The 16393-nt window shown below is 43.3% G+C and overlaps 2 protein-coding genes across 5 annotated transcripts in view; one reads left to right on the top strand and one right to left on the bottom strand.

The window, feature by feature from the left end:
* The window catches only part of sparcl2 (SPARC-like 2), a 6773-nt gene extending 296 nt beyond the window's left edge, over window positions 1–6477 (bottom strand). Inside the window, exons 1-9 of the mRNA XM_030379004.1 lie at window positions 6374–6477; window positions 5809–5987; window positions 4469–4541; window positions 4026–4137; window positions 3737–3855; window positions 3117–3274; window positions 2289–2401; window positions 458–552; window positions 1–89 (exon numbers count right to left, since the gene is read on the bottom strand). The exon at window positions 1–89 is cut by the window's left edge and continues 296 nt beyond it. Coding sequence (XP_030234864.1) covers window positions 34–89; window positions 458–552; window positions 2289–2401; window positions 3117–3274; window positions 3737–3855; window positions 4026–4137; window positions 4469–4541; window positions 5809–5955 — 873 coding nt within the window. The 5' untranslated portion in view covers window positions 5956–5987; window positions 6374–6477 and the 3' untranslated portion in view covers window positions 1–33. The remainder of the gene's footprint in view (window positions 90–457; window positions 553–2288; window positions 2402–3116; window positions 3275–3736; window positions 3856–4025; window positions 4138–4468; window positions 4542–5808; window positions 5988–6373) is intronic.
* A 1363-nt stretch (window positions 6478–7840) lies between these two features.
* Window positions 7841–16393, top strand: part of ccser2a (coiled-coil serine-rich protein 2a) — a 52108-nt gene continuing 43555 nt past the window's right edge. For 3 of the 4 annotated variants that reach the window (XM_030378978.1, XM_030378980.1, XM_030378981.1), the window contains exon 1: window positions 7841–8315. The gene's annotated coding sequence lies outside the window, so the exon portion shown is untranslated. Of the gene's footprint in view, window positions 8316–14185; window positions 15386–16393 lie in introns of those variants that run through there. The other variant, XM_030378979.1, reaches the window with a different exon arrangement.

A 16393-nucleotide genomic window follows, 5' to 3' on the forward strand; every position in this document is an offset into this window, starting at 1 on the left:
TAGAAAAGTTGGAGATAGCTCTTGAGGCCGTTGTTAAAGGTTGTTTTCAGTGTTCATGGGACATAGCTGTCGTGAGCCCATTTTGATTGCTGTCAAAAAAAGAAAATATAATAATAATAATAAATAATAGATTCAATTTGTGTAGCGCTTTTCTCAAACTCAAAGCGCTCAAAGCACTTAAATAAGGCTATAAGGTGACAGAAGCACTAGCATGTGTTTTTCTGGTATCACTCTTTGTCACATGAAATTCACAAATACTACTATACCTATATAAATAACAACAGAAAAATTAAATATATTTTTATTTTATTTCCAGATGCAGCAAACAAAGATGAGCTCTTGGAGGTGGTGACTTTGGAATAGGATTCCGTGTGGGCATCAAAATCAATATGTTTTGAGATCAAAACATATTGAATGAGATCATTTAAAAAATAAAAATAGAAATGCCGTCACTCACACATGAAGCGGTGGAACCAGGCCTCGGAGCGGTTCACCAGACAAGATGTCCACTCTGGCAGGGTGACCTTCCTGTTGTGGTTACTGTCACATGACCTGCACATACAGCACAACGCAGCAGCGCAATGGGAAACCTGCACCACATTGCAGTCCCTACATGTTGAGACCTGACACAAACCCAATCCCACATTGATATGCACGCACTTCCTAATGCATGGAACACATGCATGCACATGTCCACACACACACACACACACACACACACACACACACACACACACACACACACACACACACACGAACACACGCACACACACACACACACACACACACACACAAACACACACACACACACGAACACACGCACACACACACACACACACACACACACACACACACACACACACACACACACACACACACGAACACACGCACACACACACACACACACACACACACACACACACACACACACACACACACACACACACACACACACACACAAAAACCCACACAAACATGCGTGTGTTTGAACAAACACACATAAACATATATATATGTCTCCACTTCAACAGGCCGTCTCTCAGGCCGCTATACCTCTATGAAGGGTAGAGCTTCAATTTGTGCTAATCCAAAGGCTGGGGGGGGGGGGGGACATGGCACAGCGGGTAATAAACATTATCATTGGTGGGAACAGGCTTGACATTGACACTGTCGCTAAAACAGAGTCCCCCACTTCCACAGGAGAATTCTGTCACTGACATGGGGAGGGAGGGGGGAGGGGGTGTCGGTAGCGGTGGCGCTGGTGGGGAGGGCTGGGGGGGGCGGGGGTATGATGATATTGAAAGATGGTGTTTGTGTGTGAAAGCGATACAGAGAGAGAAGAGGGAGACACGCGAGGCGGGGAGCGATGTATAGAGTTATAGAGGGACAGCTGTAGTAGTGGGGAGCGGTGGAGCTACGAGATCTGAGGCAGGAGAGATAAACAGAGAGCGGGGGAGAGAGAGAGAGAGAGAGAAAGAGAGAGAGAGAGAGAGAGAGAGAGAGAGAGAGAGAGAGAGAGAGAGAGAGAGAGAGAGAGAGAGAGAGAGAGAGAGAGAGAGAGAGAGAGAGAGAGAGAGAGAGAGAGAGAGGGAGAGAGAGAGAGAGAGAGAGAGAGAGAGAGATGAGGGAAAGATGAGAGAGAGAGAAAATAGATTGATTGGCAAGGTTGTGAAAGAGAGGGGGGGAAGCAAAAAAAAAAAAAAAGCAAAGGCAAAGAGAGATTGCGGATGGCGGCAATTTGCGAGAATCAGCTGGGAAGGAGAGATGAAGTGCTTTGGGGAAGAAAGGAGGACATGATGGAGAGACAGAGTGCTGAAGAGAGACAGAGAGAGAGTGGGGGAGGACAGGAAGAGGGGAGGGTGAGGATGAGGATTAGAGGCGATGGAGGAGGTGCGGAGAGAACTGCATGGTGGGAGGTGTGACATGGTCACAGAGCTCCGTCCCAGGGTGACACATTTACCCGTTGTGGCTCGGAAAGGAGCCGAAGAGCGTCCTATAGCTCAGATGATCACATGTTGTCAGGCAGGGACAGATTGGTTTCACACAAAAGATATGTGGCATCATATTATTTTGTATGTGGTTCATCATGTCCTCAAACTGAAAGCCCAATTCAATTAAATACAAATAAGCACTGAGTGCTTGTTTCTTCAAATACTTGCGATGAAATAGCCTACTTGATACATAACTGAAATACATAGCCTCTCCCAACCTTGGTTCAACAAAGGGAAGCCTTTGAACCATGAGGTGGTGTTTGGTGACAGCAGTGTTGTGAATGGAAAAGGACTGACTGGAAGAACTGTAGGGCGCAGTGTTCCAGAGGCATCTTCTTGTAGCGTAGCTTCTTCAGGTCCCTGCGGCTCAGACGACCATCTTTGTTTCTGTCCAACAGGTGGAACCTCCTCTACACAAAGAGAAAGAGAGACAGAGAAAGAGACAGAGACAGAGACAAATACAGAGAGAGAGAGAGAGAGAGAGAGAGAGAGAGAGAGAGAGAGAGAGAGAGAGAGAGAGAGAGAGAAATAAATAATGAGAGATAAAGAAATTATATTGAGGATTTTTTGTATTAATAATTTTCCATACATGGAACATTTTTACATCGATAATAAACCTATATTTTGATTTTCCTTCATGTAAGGTCAAGGAAACGGGGTCAGGTTGTTTAACAGAGTATTAAGTGACCATTACATTCACCGTCTTATTGAATAATTTAGTGATTATTGACCTAGGCCCATTTATCCAGAGATGTCTTGAAAGTACCTCATCTCATCATCTCTTCAAACGGCAAACCAATTTGTAGCAATTTGTCACGTTAAGTTGTTCATATCGACTTCCTCTGCTTTTTTTTTTTTTTTTAAATCAATGGGACATATACACGGTTGTACCTACACGACACCGTTGTGGGTGTCCTGTGTCGAAAAAAACACCGCCCACCTTGGTGGGGTTCTGTTTCACAATAACTTGCGTAAGACTGAGGCCTACAAATGATCCATCTGTACACCTCTACCCAGGTCTTACTCGTGTACAGTTACTTTTAGCATTACAAAACCGCAGCTCAAATAACGGACACATCACGACAATGACCTGTTTGCTTTGTGGTCGTGTTTTGTTTGAAGCACCTGTGCGAGCTGTAATCTCTGCCCGTGGCTAATGCAGGTCTGGGGCGGCACGGCGGCAGATGCGTAGGACCCTCCCATGCGACTGAGCAGCAGAAACCAGTCCAGCACGCGGTACGGGAACTGGCCAAACTCCTCCTCCGTGCAGTCTCCCTTGGGAACTAATACAGAGGAACTGCTACGGGCTTATTATGCAAACCACTGTCCCTGCTGAGTACAGTATTCACGGTTGTGTGTGTGTGTGTGTGTGTGTGTGTGTGTGTGTGTGTGTGTGTGTGTGTGTGTGTGTGTGTGTGTGTGTGTGTCTACATGCGTGTGGGGTCTTTAGCGTGTGTGTGTGTGTGTGTGTGTGTGTGTGTGTGTGTGTGTGTGTGTGTGTGTGTGTGTGTGTGTGTGTGTGCGTGCGTGTGTATGTGCGTGGGGTCCGTATCAGTTGTGTTTACATAGGTGCATTATTGTGTGTGAATGTGTTTGTGTGTTTGCGTGTGTGCATGTGTACATGTGTGTGTGTCTGCATGTGTTTGCATGTGTGTGCGTGCGTGTGGTTGTGTAGATGTGTGTGTAGTTGTGTGTGTTTGTGCCTTTGTGTGCATATGTGTGTGTGGTATTGATGATTTTTTTACTAAGACAGGGTCCTCTGTGGGCCAATTCATTGCGACGTCTCTTTCGACAAGCTTCTTTGTGCAAGAGACACTCGTTCCCATAAGTTCTCCCCGTAACGCTGCACACTGGCGCCCTCTCTCTGAATAAAAGAGCAAGTACAATGTATAATTCAATAGAGCGTGTTTTATTTTGCTTCTAAATTAAAAACAAAACCAAAAGCTACTTATTTATATTATGTGTACGTATCAAACACATGCACTTGCTAAAGTCAAAGACGAATGTGCATTTGATTTTTGTGTGTCTGTTTACCGTGGGCAGGAGCGGGGACACACACACTTTGGGATGAGGACGCCGTTATTGCGAACCACCTGACACCAGGACCCTGTTGGGCTGTGGCACTTCAGAAGCTCACACAACTTCTCTGGAACACAACACACACAGCCTCTAGATCAGTTATCCTTCTATTTTTTTTTTTTTTACAGTTGCCACATGTTTGGAGATTATGATGTACTAAATTGAACTGCAAGAATTCAATCAAGCAGTTGAGGAAGGTAATAAGGCTGCTTTCAGGCGGAGAGCAGAAGAGGTTTTCAACACTGATGAATGAACTGATAAATACTGCATATAATGTATCTATCAAGCTGGAGCAGTCACATATACATTTTTTGCTGTAGCCTTACAAAGGGCCATGAGCAACACATGGGTTTGGATGTCCTGTACAGCTTTAAGTGATGTAATACTGGACAGTTTACCTGGGTCCACTCTGCCAAGGTATGGTTTCAAGCTGTCCTCTGCCTCTCTCTGTTTACGCTGAGCTCTACCTCCCTGATACAAACACACACACACACACACACACACACACACACACACACACACACACACACACACACACACACACACACACACACACACACACACACACACACACACACACACACACACACACACACACACACACACCCACCCACCCACACACACACACACACACACACACACACACACACACACACACACACGCACACACACACACACACACACACACACACACATACAGGCATGCACACAGACAAACACACACACACACACACACACACACACACACACACACACACACACACACACACACACACACACACACACACACACACACACACACAAACAAAAATAGGCATAGACAGACAGACAGACAGACAGACAGACAGACAGACAGACAGACACAAACACACCCACAAACACACACCCCCACATGCATAGAGGCACACGCAAACAGGCACACGCACACACACACACACACACACACACACACACACACACACACACACACACACACACACCCACACACACACACACACACACACACACACACACACGCACAACCACACACACACACACACACACACACACACACACACACACACACACACACACACACACACACACACACACACACACACACACACACACACACACCAAAAACAAATAATGTCATCTGTGCCTACATAATCCAAATCCAATGGTCATTCCTGAACCAATAACAACCTGCTTGCTCTAATAACTGAGTGTGCGTCATTGCACAGCAATGTTATGCACGTTTTTACATTTTCTAAGTGACCCCAGATCTGTAAGACAAAACATTATCTCATGTCAAAACCCATATGTGAAAGCACAACACTGAAATAAACCAACAGGAATGGTATGTTCCCATTCTGAGAACATCTCCCCCATTTTAAACATACATTATACCGCAAAGCTTTCAAGTTGACGCCAGACTCACATCTGCTGACGTTAATCCCACTGTAGATCAGAAACAGGTGCCTTGCTGACCCTGAATACTGAAGCCTTCCACCCAAATTGTTCACATGTAACACCTTCAGAAGTCATGACCATCCAACACAAAACACACATTTTGACATGTATTTAGGAAGAAGAACACATAAGGAGAGCTTATTCAAGGCTTTGTCAAGGCACATTTATTTAGCTCCCTCAAGCTAAAATCACTCTTTACTACAATGAGTTTGGTACTTTTGATAGCATTGTAGTCAAATCTTAACAGCAGTCATATGGGTAACCATTTGTAAGTCAACATACTTACCAGGATGGTACTTGTCTGAAGACTCAGCACCAGAACCAAGGGAAGGGTCCAGCTCCGGTTCATGGTCTGAACCAAACAGTCCTTCTGGGCAAGAAGCAGGAAAAAAGGATAGCTCTCGTCTCTGGTCTGCAGAAGTCTATCCTGCATGGGATCGTTGATTAAATCCACCTGTTTGTCACCTTTAAGGAAGAACAAGAAGGTTAAACACATTCACCTCCTGGACTTCGGCCATACTTCAAGGAGTATGTCTTTCAATTATATTATTTTCAATATGGAATGCTTTTAGATTAAAGATGGAAATGGAGGTTTGTTGGAAATAGGATCAGCTCTCATTAGTCTAGACAAGTCTAGGAGTCTAGAGTCCAGCATGCAGCCTGTCAGTCTAACTCACGCAAGCAGGAACAATGTGGCTCATTGAGTTATACAAAGATTACCGTTTCCATTAGAGAGGAACTTCAGGTTTCGATTACATAGAGTTGCCACTCAGCATCTCACCAAGGAAGTCATTACAAAAAGACGCATTACTCTCTATTTCCTTAACTGAACGAAAGAAAAGACATCTTACCAGGACCGCTCTGGACTCACTTCTGCACTGCTGCCCAGGTTCTTCTTCTGCACGTTGACAGCAGACATTCCCCTCCTTTCTCTCTCGCTCTCTCTCCTGCTCTCTCTCCCTCTCTCCCTCCTCTCTCTCTCTCTCTCTCTCTCTCTCTCTCTCTCTCTCTCTCTCTCTCTCTCTCTCTCTCTCTCTCTCTCTCTCTCTCTCTCTCTCTCTCTCTCTCTCTCTCTCTCTTTTGCTTGCTCTCTCCCTCTCTATCTCTCTCTCCCTCTCTCTCTCTCTCTCTCTCTCTCTCCCTCTCTCCCTCTCTATCTCTCTCACCACCTCATACGAGGGTGTATCACTTTTTTCTATCAGCAATCTCAGATTCCTGCCAATACTGTTTCATGTGATCCATCATTTGTTCATTCTTCTTTAATCTGCTTCTCATCTCTGCCTTCAGACATGCTTTAACCCCCGGTATTTAGACCTCCACTCTCATAAGACCTCCTCATAACCTCTAATACATTTATTTATGGTACCACCTTGTTGATATTTTCAGTGAGCCAAATTGTTAAATTAAGGGATATGTGTATTGGTATGATGGATGGAAAACCATATTAGTCATCATGCACTTTTCCTATCAGACTGTGATAATAATGAGTGCTTGAACTCTGTGTGTATAATTTAGTTGTTATCCCGAGCCACATAAAGCCTTTAGCCTATGCCTGTCTTGCCAGAAGGTAATATTAAAAATGCAAATTCTGTATACAAAATCACGGTGTTTTGTAATGTAACCAGAAACATTTTGATTTGTATTGAGGTGTTCTGGATCATGATAGGTCAAAAAAACAATGGTCTTTAAATACTCATTTAAAACAAACGCACACAAAATTATTGGCCAAAATAGTGTATGGTGAAAGAACGCTCCCTGGCGGCCAGATGGGCAGGTTACATTTACCATGCACAGAGTTTTAAAAAAATGACATTTGTTTTGGAGTTCTGTATAACTTTTTTATATATTCATCAAATATTTGACTATTGTACAATTAGTTGGCCTTCATTCGTTGTATTGACCCATCTTATTCATTTGTATGTAGGCTAAAACCCCAGTGTTGCAGTTTTATCATTATTAGTAGAATTCATTAGTAGTCTGACGTCAAATCAATGAATGGCTGGAAAGCGAGTGGGCACGGCAAAGAAAAGACTGATATAAGGTTGGCCTAATTCTTCCAAAAAACTTTTACCTTTAACATTTCCTAACAAAATAACATCGCACTTGTACTTATCTTTCATCTTAAGTTCAGACATCTTTTAAACATAACAAGCACACAGACACTGAGAGAAAGAGGATCACTTGGCACGCGCCACGGTCCGAGCTTAGCGAGGTCTCCTCCCACTGGACCAGGGGTCCTCCCACCAAACCAGGTGACGCCCACTGGACCAGGCTCCTCCCACCCGACCTCCGCGCGCTCCGCCTCCCCTGACCCGACCAGAGGATACTGGAATGACGAACTACCACGCAGCCCTCTCTACTCAGCAGGGAGGATTAGTACACACATACACACACACACACACGCACACACACAACGACTTTAAACACCGTTTCTAACGTCGTCGGTGTATGTCGTTGGTGAGTCAGTCCTGCTGCTGGATAACGGACGAGCGCGTTCTCAAACACCGTGAGAAGAACTACCACTTGTGTGAAGCGCAGCTGTGTGTGTTGTTCCGACTCATATCGTGAAGTGATGATGCTGGGGTCCTTTCTTTTTTAACAAACATTGAGAAACTCGAGCGTTAAACACTCACTTCCCTCCGCTGTTTACTTTCTCGTTCGCTTTGACATTGAGGACGAGGTAGACCCTGGGGTCTCACATGTTGACCTGGATACAGCTGGACCCAGACTTGTTGGTGTCTGTGGTAGTCATACACATGGCAGTAATACCCATGGCGTAACTTCATCCTCCAGGTAAGAGCACCAACGACTCATGTTATGATGTTATGATGGTATAGTGTCATGAAGATGGTCTTATATCGTATGGTACATTGTTTTCATTTGCAACTAGTGTAGCTGTGCTAAAGCTAACCAACATGTCATGTGAAATGTTGTCAAAGTGTCAATAGCATAGCAGCCTACGTTTTATGTGCTCTATTATGTTACATATTGATATTAAGATCTAATGATTCAATGATGTCACTTAATAACCGAGCACTCAGGATACAATCTGTTTTAACAGTAGTACCACCCACCCTCTCTGCAAGGATGTCAACCCAAAAGTTGAGTGATGGGTATGGCAAGGCTGCAATACGAAGCGTAAAAATGACCATGTTGAGAGTTTTCTGAGGGATGGACACATATTATGTAACGTCAATCTGCCATTCAAAAATATCCCCTAATTATTACACGCGTCTCTTAATTGGATTCTGTGCGAAACAAAAACATGACGACATCGATGATACACGCATCACTACACACATCTGCTGCACAGACACACAGTTCTACACAATATCTATTGCCTATTAAGATCGAAAACTATTGCAGCATGCGGTGTCCCTATTGGCTGCACTCGTCAGTTGTTTCATAGGCCTGTCCAGTGACATATCAGGCAGCACTAGACTGAGACTGAGGCGGTGCACATGCCTCTGGCATCAACACCCCGTTATACATTAGGACAGGGCATTCCTCAATGGCTGAAGGAGTTCCTATACACTAGCACCACGCTTTCTAGCACGACAGACAGTTCCACGTGGGCTTGATGAGATTCACTCTCCTACGTGTGTGTGTGTGTGGGGGGGGGGGGGCATACACACACACACCAACACCAACAGTGGTACACCTGTTGGTGTGGCTGCTGACGGCTGGCTGTGTTTATGATACAATTCCAACCAGCAACAGCTGAGTGACGCCACTGTGGGTCTCGCTGAAGACCCCCCAAATCGCATTTAGCATGTAAGTGGTTTGCTTTACATTTTGGACTGTGTCTTTATGTGTGTGTGTGCCTGTGTGCATGTGTGTGTGCATGTGCCTTTCTGTTTTCTTGTGACAGCTTTTCCCATTAATTATTCTGACTTGAAATCCGACCGTGACAGGAGCCAGGAGGTCTACAGGATGAGGAGAGGGTGTGTGTGTGTTGATGTGAGGGAGACGTGTGTGAGCTCATCGTGTGCGTGTCTTCAAGGCCTAGTATTAATTCAAAGGAGCTAAGATAAGATGGCCCTGAAGACGCACCAGCCTTGTGGATGAGATGTTGAAATGCAGAGAACTAGTTGTAGAGTTGTGGTGAGATTAATGTTGTATTAATGTTTTACGGCAGGAGTCATCAGAGAGGGATGGGGATAGACTACATGCAGTGTGCCTCATCAGATATGGATGCTTTGTGTAACTGCCACTGCCACTGTGTGTGTGTGTTTGACACGAGAAAGTACTTATGCTTTTGCATATCCCGTTGACGCATGTGTGTGTCAGTGGTTGTATTGCAGTGTTGTTAGTGAGTGCACATGTGCACTCGTGTGTTGTAGTGTAAGCGGTGTATATAACAGGATTACAGCGGTCACGGCACATGCTTTCATGTGTGTGTATGTGTGGCGACAGGATGAGGCAACAGGAGCTGATGTTATTTTCTCCCCGTTCCCGCTGTACATGGCCTATCATTAGCGCTATTATTAGACACTGTGTAGCAGCCTGGTGTTCCCCCCTGCAGAGACTATACCGTTGGACCTGGCTGTGCGGTACGTAACGCGTTAGCGTGTCGCTGTGAAGGCACGTTCTCCACGTGTTAGAACACATGATTTAGTGAGGTATTTTAGTAACGTCTTGTTCTTGCGATATTGAAAGTACCGCTATTTCCAGCTTTTAGTTTGTAACCTATTTCATAATGATCTGAGTTCTGTTGAGCCTGACAATCAGACATTACAGTATTAGTAGAGATTTAGGGTCTCCGACCAGGAGCCAGTGTGTGTGTGTGTCACTTTCAAACAATAATTTCCACTTGTTATTTGTGGAAAGGGGAAAGATCTACTTCCCTTTCAATTAATCGTTATTTAGTGATTCTCAAGACGTAAATACGACTTAGGGGGAATATTATGTAGTGAGTCCTCCTGATGCTTCTCCAGTAGATAACTACATTTAATAAAATGTATTTTTGTTTGCCATAATGTTCTCCCCTTGGTCAATTGGTATCAACTCTTACCAATGTCGTGAACATGCCATACATGCTACAACTCCCATGGACAAACTGTAGAAGTTAGTGTAGTGTTTGTGAATTTCTATTACTATATAATAAAGTTCTACTCCATTCTGCTGTGGCTGTCATGCCTAGTTGTGACCTAATCGGGTGATTCACGTGTATTTGTTGATGGCCGGCACACAGCAATTTCTTGAAGTTTGAAATGTGGGGAGGATTTTGGATTTAGTTAGCACGAAAGCCCTTTAGTTGTTTGTACAGTGGGTTAATCAGCGTTCACACAGGTGTGAGGACCACATGCAGTTCAAGAGTACAATGTATTTGCCCAACAGGATGAGATATATCCACATTATATTTCCATTACTTATCTAGACACTGGGTTATTGTCAGCAGTGTATGGTTCAACAGGTTAGGATTTTTGTAGCTAAGGTGTGTTTGTTGCTTGTGGCTTTAGCAACCACCTTCTGACCTTTAGTTTAGGACTCATGCTTTTAAGTCATCTTTTCAAGTCCTTATGGATATGTTGCATCATATTGGACCATTGAATATTTTTTAAGGCTATATTGATCCTGTTTTTGTTATTTATTTGGGCACACATTATGTTATGTTATATTGATTTATGACATGAACATGAACAATATTACAATAAATTACAATTTTAATAGAGCAACTATTTTGTCAGGGGATTTGTCTATTACTGTTTTGCGAAGCTCTGTATATTTGGCGTATATGATATTTGGCGTATAGTCAGAGTTATAAATATGTTGCGGATGCTTTAGTTAACCAGCTACACTTTTTGATTAGTATGAATGAAGGAATGGAAAGGCGGAAAAAAGCCAGGGTACAAAAGGAAGTTCACTCAAAAGGACTGCTCAATTCATAGACTTCAGACACCTGCATGCAAACGCTATTCAAATCACTCAATGCAACACTGGCCTTCAGGGAAATTTGAGATAACAATGGGCCTCATTTTTGTATTGGCACTCCTTTCAAATCTTTTTTCAAACCTGGGGAGTGTCTTTATACCGGAGATGAGAGCATAGGGGTGTGGTATAAGGAAGAAAAAGGCTAACTGTGCCCGCCTCTTTTATGTTGGACTTCTGTACAATCATCCTAGATTGATTCCTGCTGACATGTCCGTTAAAGCTGGATCGTTTGAACGCCTGTCGCTACATTTGAGAAGCCATTATAACACAATTACCTTCAAGTTCAGTCGAGCATCCATTTCCTTGCCAATTACAATCAAATCGGCCTCCATTGGGCTTTAAGTAGCACATGATTGTCAAGACACAGGTTTTGTAATGGAAGCTTGAAGGCTACACAAAAGCCTTGCAAGTTCCACTGGGCTGTAACACTGCTTTGTTTACCATTGCCATTTATGACCAAATTAACCGATAATTATGCTGCCAAACAATCAAAGTGATAGTGATGATGTTTTATATTCTTGTTGAAGAACTGTGTGAAGTAGGTGCTGCAAACAATGGGTCAATGGAAATGGAATGGGCTCAGACAATTGTGAGAAAAATACATAGTTGCATACCATTGAATTGTAAAAATAATAAACATTGTTATCACTCCCAAATAGATAATGCCATGTGTGGTGAAACGATTACCGGTAAATTACTTTTATACATGATACATCTCTCTCTCATTATCACCTCTGGCCAGCAGACCCAATGTTACAGCCAGCGTGCGTCAATTGAATTGGGCTGATGACTCACTTGACAATCACAGTTTATCTAGGGAAAGCAAGGCATTTGCCACATCAGCAGTGCAATGGAGACATAAGTCTGAGCCATGTGCTGTAGTCTGAATACTGTTTAACAGTAATTCATGTAATTGTCGGGAAGTGCAAGTAAGTGCATTGTTGGAGAGCAGGTGATGTCATTGTTGGAAAGAGCAGGGTATGTCATTGTTGTGTTTGAAACGAATCGCAGTCTAGACTACTAAAATGACAATGATCCATGAACTTGGTTTTGGAAACGTATTTGTTCCATGCGCGTATTCTCTTGGTTTTGTGTTGTGGTGTATGCATGCATCGCTTATCATTTGCGGTTGATTTTGTGTTCTATTTGCATGAGCTTTTGTATTTTTTTGAGTACATGTTTGTTTGTGTTTGTTTCACAATCACGTGGGTATTGCACTGTTTTATGGATTAAATGGAAGACTCGATAGATATGAATTACCAAGAACAGCACATGAGGGGATTTCTTCTTAGGCCTAAAAAAAAATTTTTTTGGTTACGGATTCCGACCGACCCTGTCAATTTATGTGCGACCCAAATTATTTTATGAGCTTTATAAAAAAAAATATATATATTTTTTTTTTTGATGCAAACTATAATTTCGGTTTGATACAGCACCTCTTCATTCTGTACAAGGATGAGCGAATTTTCTCGTTTTTAAATGAAAACAACCTACCTATCATTCGCTGCCGCTGGAAAATAAATAAAAAAATTAAATAAATTCCCTACCTACCCATGACCTCAACTGACAACCAACAGGAACCAAACTTTTTTCTTTTTTTAGGCCTTACAGGGTTTTCAACATCACAGACTAAACATTAATCACAAAACATTCAATTGTTTTGGATTAAATGTATGGAATAAGTAGGTCATGACTGAGGACACGTCAGTGCTGTGCCTTGAGGTTTGATATTTTAGTATGACGCTGTAAGAGGATTGCATAACGTATTCTGTTAATCTTCACGGGATCTAAGCCGTAAGAACGTAATCGGTCATCTGATCGGGATACTGGTCAGATGGAGTCCCGTGTATGTATTTATGAGATCTTATGGATAAGCTAACTAGCAGATCAAGAGAAACATTGTAGTAGGGAGTTCCTGGTGTACAGGATAACATTAAATTAGGTATTTTTTCCCATGGTTTTCCCTGCCTTTTTTTCATTGTTGTATCCGTCACAGAGGGTGGATGCACAATGTGCTAGGCGTTAGATACAGTGGATCTGTTTTTAGCCGGGGATACGCTATTTGATTGCAGCTTGGATGGCTTGTTGTCTCAATTTCCCGGCTCTCTTCTAACAATTCTATGGGCTTGTCCGCAAGAGAGCCTTGAGGAAGATCCTAATAGTCTGGGCCAATCATAAGTCAGCAGTGGTTTTAGAGCCATAAACGCCATTCTAGCGACCATTACAAAAGTCGAGGGTATGATATTTTCCTCCAACCCCTCCCAGATTTGTTTCGGAACGATTCAAATGCCTTATTTGACAGTGATGACAAGTCCGCTGTCCTGTTGCCAGGAAACACTTATCAGCCTAACCAGTGCTAATGCCAAGATGGAAATGAGAGGGACTGTGCGTCTAACACACTGGTTCATGCCAAGGTCATGTGATGCATTAAGAGTGACAATGCTGTCAATACACACACACACACACACACACACACACACACACACACACACACACACACACACACACACACACACACACACACACACACACACACACACACACACACACACACACTCTGCCTAGGAGGCAATGGCAGGTGCAAAAATGGGTGTGGAATCAGGAGAAGTAATGTTATTAGGATAATGGAAGTCTGATATCTGAGATGCTTTAGGGATAAACCAAATATAATTTACCAGATTTGAGGCCCCTCCAACGTTCTTATTTTTCCCAATTAGGGAATTAAAATGTCCCCCCCCCCCCCCGCATTACAGGAATAAAAAGATTGCAAATTACAGGAAGAAAATTGAAGCTTTGCAAGAAATGGAGAAACTGAATAAAATGATGCTGGATATGTGATTTTTCATAGATTGCTTCAGTTCATTGACATTAAATATCTGCTTTTTGAGATTTCTAGTATTATTTAGGTCTCCTCTCCCTTCTCCCATTGTCTCTCTCCCACATTATTATTTCTTCATCCAACACATCTTGTAAAGGCCCTTGGCCAGGGAGTGATTAGGAGGTCAATGTATGGACATACAGAGTAGCTCAGGCAGTGGATTATTCACTACTGTGCAAATTATTATGTGCAATATCTTCATTCTTGAATTGAACACACATGAATCAGCATAACGATAACGATCCTTATTAACCTGCCTGTCTGTCTGATACCTGGTACAGTATTGTGAACAGGTGATATTGATCTTCTATGGCAGATATCTTTTACACCTCTCTGACAAGCATCCGATGAGAAAGGGATGTACAATTCATCTTCCAAAGAACCACAACAGATTAATAATGTATCTTTGTAATCACTTCTCTCTTCTCTCTTTATTTAATCTTGTGATATACCTTTTCGGACTCATCTATTCTGGTTTAATTATTGTTGTTTGTAAAGTCTTGTTAACAATTAACTGCCCCGGTTTTGCCCTCATATCCTTTGTGCTGTTACTCTCTGAGGGGGGTATTCTAACATTACCTTAGTTTCTTATTTTAATCTATTTGGTTTCCCATGAATCTCTTCCTGAATATATAAAATCTATCATAGTGAGGTGGAGTGCTGCAACCGTTTGAAGATTCTCTGACTCTCACTTGCATGGGAACACTCTCTTTATCACCCTCTAACTTGGGCTGCACTCTCTGGAGGAGCACTATTAAATATTAAAAGGGTGGGATGTTTGAACCTCCTACTCATCCACAATAACACATCACACCAATCACGCTGCACGTACAACGACCAATCACAGCTGCCTATACCCACACAGGAGGCAGACTGAGCAATCACCATCTGAATAGCGATCATCCTTCCGGTTTCCTGTTCTCTGGCTTCTACAGAATAAGAGCTGCTCGGTTACGTAATGCTGTACTTTAGTGATCTTAAGTAACCCTTCTGCAGGAAGTGGGTTTCTGAGTTGGCTCAGTGTGGCTGGCCTGAGTGCACTGCTTAACCGGTAAGGTTTCATATCTTCTCTTTGAGTGGCTAAGATACTTTTGAACTGAATAATGGTATTTCTTTATATCCAAAACAACATCAATATTGTGTGTCTGTGTGTGTTTGTGTTCACATATAGCACATGTCTATCTGGATGAGTTATGGTCAGAGGCAGAACCATGTGGATGTCTTGCCGTCCTCTCATCCCGTGTGTCTGCCTGCCCGGCCCACCCATCTGTCGGTCTATCTGTCCTCAATGTGATTTACAACTGCGGCATTCGCGCAACACTTCAATACCTTCTTCTTGGATTGGCACCACTTAGCCACTTTTTGCATTCCCTCTGCATTTAGTTCCCGCTCTCAATCAATACACATTAGCTTAGTGTCTTTATTGGCTGAGCTTCCCAGCAGTCTCATCCTGTTAGCTTCTGGCTTAGTGCCTGTAGTATATCTCTGCCCTCAGGGTTATGATGCTGTGACGCATCACTGCCCTGTCCTCAAATGACCTCCAGTTACAGCCCTTCTGAGACTCAGAGATTGATAGATCAGTACACAGAGAATGCGGTCTGGGATATTCCGGGATATTTTCTCAGACAGGTGGCAAGGCAGTCAGTAAGGGTTTAATTTACTGACTTTTAGAGTGATATATATTAACAGCACGTTTGACATGAGTCCTAAAACGTATTTCTCACAGTGGTTTTTGTTTTGTAGTTCCCCCGTTGGGCGTGTGTTTTAAATGGGTGTGCCAGGGCCAACCCAGATGGATGTCTTTCTGTATGCTATGATGGCGGGGCCCTAAGTTATAGATCAGCCGGAGGGATAGACTGGCCTGCAGTCTGAAGCCAGGGAGGGCAGGAGTCACACCGCCTGGCTGCCCCGCCTGTCCATCACACCGGGATTGTGTATGATGGAGAGGGAGAGAGAAGGGAGAGGATGGAGAAAGAGAGAGAAGGGAGAAGTGGAATGACGGGAGAGGGATGGATGAAAAACAATGGGTTAGTTTGATGGAGCTTCCCTGTAAACTCTG

The sequence above is a fragment of the Gadus morhua genome, chromosome 15 (assembly GCF_902167405.1).
Source record: "Gadus morhua chromosome 15, gadMor3.0, whole genome shotgun sequence".
NCBI classification, from domain to species: domain Eukaryota; kingdom Metazoa; phylum Chordata; class Actinopteri; order Gadiformes; family Gadidae; genus Gadus; species Gadus morhua.